General features: G+C 36.2%; 1 protein-coding gene across 3 annotated transcripts in view; it reads right to left on the minus strand.

Annotated features, from left to right (window-relative positions):
- Nucleotides 1–1,001: 1,001 nt before the first annotated feature.
- Nucleotides 1,002–10,074, minus strand: part of LOC100641842 (ubiquitin-like modifier-activating enzyme 1) — a 14,042-nt gene continuing 4,969 nt past the window's right edge. The window contains exons 1-24 of one of the 3 annotated variants that reach the window (XM_019995082.1): nucleotides 8,833–8,917; nucleotides 8,670–8,776; nucleotides 8,477–8,567; nucleotides 5,466–5,598; nucleotides 5,315–5,412; nucleotides 5,166–5,258; nucleotides 4,956–5,069; nucleotides 4,785–4,895; nucleotides 4,541–4,732; nucleotides 4,328–4,483; nucleotides 4,153–4,249; nucleotides 4,023–4,091; nucleotides 3,761–3,957; nucleotides 3,583–3,647; nucleotides 3,481–3,532; nucleotides 3,191–3,412; nucleotides 2,997–3,132; nucleotides 2,788–2,936; nucleotides 1,967–2,059; nucleotides 1,819–1,905; nucleotides 1,600–1,704; nucleotides 1,455–1,556; nucleotides 1,307–1,407; nucleotides 1,002–1,253 (exon numbers count right to left, since the gene is read on the minus strand). In XM_019995082.1, coding sequence (XP_019850641.1) covers nucleotides 1,118–1,253; nucleotides 1,307–1,407; nucleotides 1,455–1,556; nucleotides 1,600–1,704; nucleotides 1,819–1,905; nucleotides 1,967–2,059; nucleotides 2,788–2,936; nucleotides 2,997–3,132; nucleotides 3,191–3,412; nucleotides 3,481–3,532; nucleotides 3,583–3,647; nucleotides 3,761–3,957; nucleotides 4,023–4,091; nucleotides 4,153–4,249; nucleotides 4,328–4,483; nucleotides 4,541–4,732; nucleotides 4,785–4,895; nucleotides 4,956–5,069; nucleotides 5,166–5,258; nucleotides 5,315–5,412; nucleotides 5,466–5,511 — 2,421 coding nt within the window. In that variant the 5' untranslated portion in view covers nucleotides 5,512–5,598; nucleotides 8,477–8,567; nucleotides 8,670–8,776; nucleotides 8,833–8,917 and the 3' untranslated portion in view covers nucleotides 1,002–1,117. Of the gene's footprint in view, nucleotides 1,254–1,306; nucleotides 1,408–1,454; nucleotides 1,557–1,599; nucleotides 1,705–1,818; nucleotides 1,906–1,966; nucleotides 2,060–2,787; nucleotides 2,937–2,996; nucleotides 3,133–3,190; nucleotides 3,413–3,480; nucleotides 3,533–3,582; nucleotides 3,648–3,760; nucleotides 3,958–4,022; nucleotides 4,092–4,152; nucleotides 4,250–4,327; nucleotides 4,484–4,540; nucleotides 4,733–4,784; nucleotides 4,896–4,955; nucleotides 5,070–5,165; nucleotides 5,259–5,314; nucleotides 5,413–5,465; nucleotides 5,599–8,476; nucleotides 8,568–8,669; nucleotides 8,777–8,832; nucleotides 8,918–10,074 lie in introns of those variants that run through there. The other 2 variants (XM_019995081.1, XM_019995080.1) reach the window with 2 other exon arrangements.

Genomic DNA, 10,074 nt, shown 5'->3' on the forward strand with positions numbered 1-10,074 from the left:
AGAACTCAATAAAGTTAATAGCATCTTCCAATGCTTTTCCTTTGTTGACAAAATTGGATAAATTGAGTGAATCGAAACATTTTAGTAGCTTCCCCTTTATCAAATCATTTCCAAGAGTAGCTATAAAAAATTATTCATTGATTGATAATTAGTGCTTACTAACTTTTAACGTGTTGTCTTCTGTCCTGAGTGACAGTTTCTCTTCTTCCCTTGATCAATACTTTAAACTGTAAACAAAGCAAAACTGCCAAAATTAAAAAGAGTAGCAAACACACTCTGCGGGATTGCAACATCACCTCTTGCTCTTTTAGAATAGGTGTTGAATAGAAATAGACTTGCCTCAAGTTTTAATAAACAACGAAAGTTTTATTGCTTATTTGAAGCATAATTCTAGTCTTCCGATGAATTAGTGGCCGCGTAGTCAGGGAGAATGTTTGCGGTTAGTCTCGCAAGACTCGCATAGTGTCTGGCTAGTCTCGCGTATCCAGACCACACCCTCCGTGCCACCCGTAGGCACGGAGGGTGTGGTCTGGCTACGCGAGACTAGTGTAATGTTTTGGCATTGCAATATTTTTGGCACTAAATTTTGGCATTTCCAAAGGTGAAGTTTCGGGGGTATAAGATCGGAACATATGGACCATGCACTTTGTGTCTAATCTTGTTCTTTTGAATATAATCCAGTTATTACCTTGCTCTATGGCTGTACCTAGAATTATTGTTGTATCTACGTAGGGTGGACAACAATGTAGCATCGATACTCAATTCACAATAGTACAAGAATTATTGTCAATTAAGTTACATCCTCCAGAACTCAAGAGCAACAAGGGATAAACAAATCATAGTGAGTGATAGACTCTCTATAACTAAACAAAACAGATTATCCGTGCAAATTAAAGCAATCATAATGCAAGTAGATCTACACAAACAGCAGAAGAAACATAACTAGCAACTAACAATAGCTGTAAAACATTAAGACCTATACTATGTCCATTAACTACGACTGGTTGTTAACTAAACCAATTAAAATAGTGAAAACAAAGTATCACAAATTAATACCAAAAACTGCATCTACAGTATTATGATTAAATTTAATATCAATGATACAGAGTTGAGCGCTTCATTTGAAGTTATATTTAATGTAAGGGACCTCGACATCTTCCCCCTGATCATCAGAGCAGCATATCTCAAATACAAGGTTACGAACATGCGGAGCTATCCCTTTCTTACTGGCAGCTTTAGCCACTTCAGTCATACTGGAGAAAGAAGAGAAAGATACGTCATTGATTGATGAAAGGGTAAAACTCACGGCATTTTCTTTCTCTCTGTAACTTTAGCTTTCTGCATGAAGAATGAGTAGAGTATTGAGACATCATAAGAAAGCATTGAAATATCAAGACGATGATCATTCTGTATAAAAGTCAATAACAATTATTTGACACAATGGTCATTCTTACTTGGAATAAATCTAAGAATTCTCCTAGTGTCATTTCAGATCCGTCCTCTTTCCTTCCTTGAATATCAAACCTATCCCACAGTGTCCATTCTTTATCATAATACTAAAGAAATGTAATCAATGTTTTCTCCTATTCTTATTCTCACTTTCTTCTTTGGTGCTGGCATTGGTTCTGAGAATCCAAAGAAAGGGAGTGCCAGGTTAATAAATCCATTCTTGAACGTCTCAATCTTCTTGTTGCCATTGGCCAACTAAAGGAGAGATCATTGAGGTGACAGTCTTATAACCATGTACTGTAGTGCATATAGAGAGATACACAATTTAGGAAAGAGGAAGCACGCAAGATACGATAATTCTAAATGTACCTTATAAAGTTCCAAACAGACCAGACCAACAACCAGTGAAGTAGTTGTAGCAATTGCAGGAATAATCTTACCAGCAATACCTTTACTCTAAATAACAGAGAGAGAGAGAGAGATTTAAGGTGTACTTCAGTGTTAATCAATACATTACCTTGTGATAATCAGCAGGTTCAATACTATAATTACCAGCTCTTAAATTAGAACAAGCAACAATAAAGTCCATGTGATAGTTAGTATCATCATCCTACAAATACAAACACATCATAATAAATGCATATTGGTGTCCTTATGCTATGAAGAAAGTTAGATTAGTTTTCAACAGATAATTTTCGAGTTACGAGCATTTTAAAAAATGAGCCAATTTTTGAAAAAAAAAAACAAAAACTATAGCCCATGGTTTTTTCCAAAAAATGGCCCCAAAATCATCTCCAATTTTTATTACATTTTCTGATACATATTGATGTCCTTATGCTGTGTAGAAAGTTTGAGCTGATTCCGACAAATATTTTTCGAGTTATGGCCATTTTATAAAATGAGCCAATTTCTGAAAAATTCCCTGTACTATAGCCCATGGTTTTTTCCAAAAAATGGCTAAAAAATCACACCTAATTTTTATTACATTTTCCAATACATATTGATGTCCTTATGGTATGTAAAAAGTTTGAGCTGATTCCGACTTAAATTTTTCAAGTTATAGCCATTTTATAAAATGAGCCAATTTCTGAAAAATGCCCTGTACTATAGCCCATGGTTTTTCCGAAAAATGGCCCCAAAATCACCTCCAATTTTTATTACATTTTCTGATACATATTGATGTCCTTATGCTGTGTAGAAAGTTTGAGTTGATTCCGACAAATAATTTTCGAGTTATGACAATTTTTAAAAAGCAAGGCTATAGCCAATGGTTTTATACATGTACATGTACATGGTTCATCAAGAAAGGCCCCCCAGACAGTTCTCCATTATCATTACTTTTTCAAAGTCTAATGGTGTCATTTTGAGGTCCTTTAGCTCCTGGAGAGAAGGGAGTGAGTTCTCAATGGCAGTCATTTCATCTGTATCACTAGTAACAGCATTGGAAGCAGCTTGGGCCTCAGCATCAGTTGTATGTATTACGACACCTGTAAGATGAAAAGATAATATTATTATGTGCATTAATTTTCATAACATTTTTTCATTACCTGATTTAGGAACAAAGGGTGGAACTACAACAGCAGTGGCCATTCGTCTTATTTCTTCTTTATCTTTAACTGGTTTGATATTGTAAGTCTCAGCATATAATATACTACCAGCAACAATGAACTGCAAATGAAGATCCTACACACACACACACAGAGTATAATGTACACATAATCACTAATAAACCATTCATTACTTCATTAGGATCAAATTTAATAGGAGTTGGGCAGCGTTTAGGTCCCGACCAAAATGGCTGACCAGTAGTAGTCTTATGATCAGGAGGAAACACGTGGAGCAATTGTGCTATCGTGTTATAATAATACTCCTGGAATAATAGTCTGGCCCATTCTACACAGTCGGGAAATTTAGTTGGCCTTTTATCAACTGCAGCTGTCTTTAACGTACGAAGAGTCATTAACTAACAATAGGGAAAGGATTAAAAGGGAGAATACTAATATAAAGAAATACACAAACACAAACACTTACAGGTTCATTGCCAGCTCCTTTGTGAACCCTTGCAAGAAATCCAGCTGGATCACTATACATAAATAATTTTAAATTTGCCTTATTTTGTGCTTCTTGCTTTACCTTAAATATTGACAAACGATGTCAGGAGGTTGAGCAAACAACTCTTCAAACTTCTCTCTAGCCCACTACAAAAAAGAGAAGAGAGGCTATCAACTGCTATTTTTTGCTGCCATAAAAAACTTAATTCCTTCACAAAAAACACACACTATTGTGTATTATGCACTATTATATACTACACCTGTAGTGTGTGCTCAATGGCATTAGGGAAGTTGTGGAGAGTGCATATTGGCACTGTCTTCTCTGGAGGATCTTGTGATGATCCATAGCTCTCAGTTGTATTGGGCAGTACAACCTGAACGTTTCCTTTGGTACCAAGAGTACCTGATTCCAGCAAAGGCTTGCGATAATAGACACACCTCCTATCCATGTACAGACCTGGGATTAAACAAGGGGATAGAATGAATATTATATTGCATTAAAATGGAATACGGTAAACTCACGGGCATCAACGTTATCCAGTGCATTACAGACTCCGTCCAAAGACTCAAAGAAATCATCATTATAAATATCTGAGTATTAGAGAATTGTTTTTATTATTATCAGCAATGTCATTATAGTATAATATAATACCTTCACTATCTACTCCTACTCTGTTCTGCTGAGCCTCAATATTTAAAGAAGGATTCATTCTTTTAACTGAGTTAGCAGCAACTGTACTCTTTGGTTTCTGTAATAAAAAGAGAGAAAGAGAAGAGAAAGAGAGAGAGAAGAGGATAGAAGTATCAAACTAGAGGTCATGCATTACCTGAATGTCCCATGACCTGAATAGAAACTGCCTGTTAAGATTGCTCTTCTCAATATGATCCATATCTGTTACAAACACTTTACCATTTGGGCCAGCACCAATCCCAATCATAGCAAAGTTCTTTAACAATTCACAGCCGATAGCACCTGATCCTACCTTTAGGAGTACAAATGAGAAGATAAAGAGATTACAAGTATGTTTATTTAGACGTACTATGAAATATTTCAACTGTTCCAGTTTCTTTTGATAGTCTGATCCAAATATAGCAATCTGTCCATCATACCTACTGCCCTGAGGAACAGCAGCTGCCTCTGGTAACTCATCCCCTCCTTCCTCTTCACTCAAACACTCGAGAGCATCAAAATAAAACCACTGGACAAGAGGAGAGAATTTACCACTGCAAGCCTAAAGAAAGGATATCATTATTATGTAGGTCATTGAGTTTTATCTGTCTTACCTTCATAACTTCCTGTGCAGTGATGGATCCTATTACAGCTTGCATTGGACTACAGTCACCTCTGGATAAGTATGATAGCTTCATCATCAATTTCTCATCAATCTCTTCTACCTAAAACAATATTAAGAAAATAATTACATGTATTATATGGCATTTATTTCTCCATTATACTTTAGCAACTGCAGCAGTATTGACTTCCTTGACAACTTCAAGAAACTTAGCACCATCTTCTCTGTTGTAAGGACGTGGCAAGCAACCACACTTACTCTTATAAGAATGAAGAGCCTAAGAATCAGAGAGAGAGAAAGAGAGAGAGAGAGAGAGAGAGAGAGAGAGAGAGAGAGTGAAGGTATATGTACACAATAAGTAAGTGTATCTTACTTGGAATCCAATATGAAGTTGTGCTGGTCGTTCAAACTTTGCAAAATCGGATATCAAAAACTCAGGTTCATTCAACGACTCATTAATGGATTTCTAATACATAAAATAACAAATAATAAACAAATAGATAAAAAATTTATATTCCTTACAAATTTAAATGTCTTTGGCATTTTAACTTGAACAGCAGCACCTCCTTTAACATAGTCACTAAAACCAGTCGTATCACCAATAGAGAATGTATAGGGACCTTTACAAAGATATTAGTACAATACTTCTATTACAACCAATGTATATGTATACCTAATTCTTTAACTGGTCGGGGCTGGCAGCCATTGAGTTCAGTCATTCCTTCAACTTCTTTGAATGTTACATAATCCTCTCCGGTAAGGTTGTGCCTGGTCTCGTCCGAGCATGTGACCACTCCCTCTGTATCCTAGCAACAGGAAAGGAAATGAATGACAGGCCTGCGCCTGGACAGCTTTTAATGTGATGTGTGGAAAGTAAACCCCACCCTCTTTATTTAATATAATTATAACAGCAAAATTTTTGTTAAAAAAAAGGAATATGCAACCACACAGCTACAGGATAGTTTCATACAACTAAAGCAGCTACACTAGTTTAATGAACAGTACACACAAACACAGCTTCTACTTAATCTCAGTTTACTTGTCATCATTTGACATACAACTCATAAAAGCTAACAGGAACATCTTCATCATGTGTACCCTGATCAGCACACACCCTCAGCTCAAGGTAGTCAGTAGTGGTAGTGCCAAATGCTTTATTGAACCATGGAAGACTAGGACGAGATGTACAACAATCAACTTCAAGACTACCACACCCTTTACCATCCCACAATGGATCAGATGTATAGAGTTCAATCTTATATGTACCATCAGTAGAAGGATTACCAGATTCACAGAAGTAGTCATTACCAATGAAAGACTGAAGAGTTGAGTTTTGAGAGCTACCTTGAGAACAAGGGCAATTGAAACGACCATCAGGACCATGACTATGATAACTAGCTTCATTCAGTCCAGCCATTAGTGTCCAGACATGTTGACGAGGACAACCACGAGTGATACTGATACCATCGACATAATAAGAATTGATATCATTATGACCTTCAAAGCCAACATTATTATGATCAACTGCATCAGGTGTAGCATACTGATATCCCACTACTTTACCACACACTTGAGAGTAACTGATGCCATTAGATGGAAACTGAACTGATGTACAACTGCCTCTATCAAATTTTAGTCTACCACAAGCTCTAACTTCTTCTGACTGGTACAGTCTAAACCCAGGAGGACAGTTCTGTGTAACATCAGTCATATTCAGGCATGCTAGTCTGGTCCATCCTCCTCCTGAACCACACAGCTCCTCCATATTACAGTAAATGTTACGACCATTAACATAATAGTAGCCAGAAGGACTATTAGGCAGAACCTCCTTAATAGCTTTACAGGACACTGGTGTAGCAGAGTTCAATACAGAAGTTGCATTCTGTATCTGTAGTATTTTCTGTACTGCAAGATATACATCATCAACAGCACCAGCAGTGGATATACCAATGGATCCTTGACTAGCAAGAGTAGAGGTAATAATCTGACCATTTTTTTTAAGAAAGTCTGACATGTTTGAAATCATGTGGCCATTTTGTTGAACAAAACTGGACAAGGTAGAGCCTTCACTGCAACTGGTCACTCCTGTAAGCTCTGATGGCAATTCTTGCTCACAAGAGCAAGTAGATTTACAATGGACAGCATTGTAAGAAACCACAACCAAAATTGCAACATTCATCATTAACACCACTGGTACCAAGACAGTATACAGCGGGCATTTTCGTAGATATCCTAGTACATCACCTTTGTCATTCATGACTCTAGCCTTGTCATTCATGACTTCATCATCATTCATACATATAGCTTCAGTCTTTTCATTACGAGATGCCCTTACCAAGGGTGTTTTCTTAGACTTAGAGGTAGACATCACAAAGCAGTAACAATTTTATAGACCACCCAGAGTGAGAATTGCAAAAGCTATGAATTTCATTAATTTTATATACGGTATCCGCCCACGCGCCATAATTGGCTGCCATTTTGGTTGGCAAGTTTGTTAAGGAAGTCAATGGAGGCACGAAGAAAATGCCTCACTTACCTGCTGTAGCTCTATCAATAGCTAAAAAGTACTTGTTATAAGAAAGAATAGCTACCTTTAAGCTTATCCTGTGAAAGATTTGGTCAAATTCGCTCCAGAATTCTTAATACAGGTTTGTTTTTATGTCGTCCCGTTTGCTCTCCATTGAAAGTTGCCAACCAAAATGGCGGCCGGAATTTATTTCATTGTAAACCACGCCTTACAACCGTAATAGTCTTCCCACTAGTTCCCACGCAAGCAATTCTCACTCTGGGTGGTCTATAGACCAGTTGGCGCTAAGTACATTCATAGAATTTTAAGTATATTCATTGTGATGCCGTAAATAAAGTAAAATTTTCCTACCGCCATTTTGGAGTCCTACTTCCAATGGTTGTCTATGAAGCGATCGTGAAAAGAGCTTATTCTCCAAAAACTGCTGTATTTATTCGTTAAAGCAATATTGCTACTGCTTACTGACCATCATCCAGTGTCTAGAGTTGGCTCATGGACTTTAATAAGTGCCACTAGAAGATATAGAAGCAAAGATATGACTTTCTCCCATTCTACTCTTAGTAACTAAAACTCCAAAATGGCGGCAGGAAAATTTTACTTTATTTACGGTATCACAATGAATATAGAGTATGTGGGCGTAACATGAGACAGTACCTTTTATGAGACAATGCAACGAAATTCGATAAAATTTTCAATATAAGATGCTTTCATAAGATTCTAAATGCTGAAAAGCAACAAGCGTAACAGTGTAAAAAATATTTCTATAATTGATTTCACCACTTTGCAAGTACAACTTGGTCATTATTAAGACTTATAGAGGTTCTCTCTACCTTCAAATGCTTCTAGAGAAGTTTTTAAACAGTATCTTTATGTTCTCTTGCTGTTAGAAAGCTCTTAATACCATATACATGGTATTTCACAAAATATTTTTTGAGCAACTTCAAAAACTCATAAAATTCCAAATTTAATTGGTACTAACTCAAATTTTCTAAACAACATAAAAACAAAAACATATACATGCACCAGAAAAATTATCAAAATGGAGAACTCTCTCCTAGCAAATTTCAATGAAATACATGTACCACGGGCTATAACCCATCGTCATTGACCAAATTTTCACATGTATAGCACAAGATTATCATTACTATTTAATTTACTTTTGTTACTGAAGATATGAGTACAGAGACTGGAGGCTCTCCATCAATATCAGACACTATGAATTCATTACCAAAATCACAAAACACTTGTCTACAAATCAAAATATTAGTATACACAAGTAAATTTAGAACTTAGAAAATTCTTTCTCTCTCTCCCCCTCTCTTTGCCTCTCCCCCCTCTCTCTTTCCTTACCCAAAGAGTCCTTTGGTATCACATACAATGAATTTGATGTCATATGAATGACAGAATCCTCCAATCCTCACCTGATCAGTTAAACTAGAATCAGTGAGTACAACTACCTAAAGAGACACAGAATAAAGAGGCAATCATTGATTAATTCATTCATTATCAGTACTTGATATTTCTTCAGTTTCTCTTCTGACAATTCTCCCTTCAATACATCAACTGGTACGTATGAATTGAGTTCTGACAGATGAGGCTGTCACTGACAGCAAAAGAAAGAAAGCACTCTAAATATGTGCTCTTGTATAGCTAATTATTATTTACTGTTAATTGCATAGTTATAAAACCATAGATAAACCATAGTTTCCGGGTCTAATATCTATGATAAAACTGACAATAGCTATAAAACAAATTTACACAAGGAATTTGACATTTTTTTTTCCAATTGAAGCAATCCAAAGTAGTTTGCACAGTGGGTGAAAACCTACATGTATAACAACAACCTATAGCAGTACTACAGTAATACTATCACTAGCAAGGGTACATTTGCCATTAGTGATCCCAGGCAATGCTATTTTACGGTGATGATTTTAAAATTAACATTAAATACCAGTTTTGTTAGGTATACTATCTAGTTAGTAGCTCACTTCAAATCTAAAATATTTAAATTAAACTTACATACAGAGTGAAATAATTTCACTTCTAGTCTACTATGGGATTTTAAACAATAATTATTATTCTTGCCATGAGTGGCTCCATGAGTGATTCTTGTCATTTAGTAACTGGACTAGCTTTTTATTGAAACGTTTGAAGAATACTTTAAGTCTATTTCTTGTCCATGTTAACAGTTGGAGGCGAACATCATGATGATAATCAAATGAAACTTGTGAGTTTTGCCCTTTGCTAATCCAATCATTCCAGTGATCAACTTTTGGTGGCTTCGAAATTCCAAGAAAATCCCAAACTTCTCTCCAACTTTAAGGGGAGACGCAAAGAAGTCTTCAGCAGCAATAAAAAAGAAGCTTGATCTTGGAAAGAGACTAAACCACTTCTTAACATGAATGTAATAAACAGACATTGCAAGTGGAGCTTTACCACAAGGAAAGTCATCACTGTGCTTATCAAATATCAGAGCCTGTTCAAGAACACATTCCTCTACAGAGGACCTTTGAGAGCAGCTCTCAAACTTCTCCAGTCTCTCATTCACCATTCTATGAAATACCCCTGGACCTAATAGAGCCTGATCTCTTGTAAGATTATAATTTCTAAAGACTTGGCTTGAGCAATCATACCAAAAATTTGAGTACAAGTATTCAACTGGATCTCTTAGAATAACAATGAACTGTGGCCTTGGCAGCAATACTGAGAGAGCAGTAGGTATTAAGCAAACTCCTTCATATGTATCATTCCATCC

The sequence above is a fragment of the Amphimedon queenslandica genome, unplaced genomic scaffold, assembly GCF_000090795.2.
Source record: "Amphimedon queenslandica unplaced genomic scaffold, v1.1 AMPQUscaffold_13455, whole genome shotgun sequence".
In the NCBI taxonomy this organism is placed as follows: Eukaryota; Metazoa; Porifera; class Demospongiae; order Haplosclerida; family Niphatidae; genus Amphimedon; species Amphimedon queenslandica.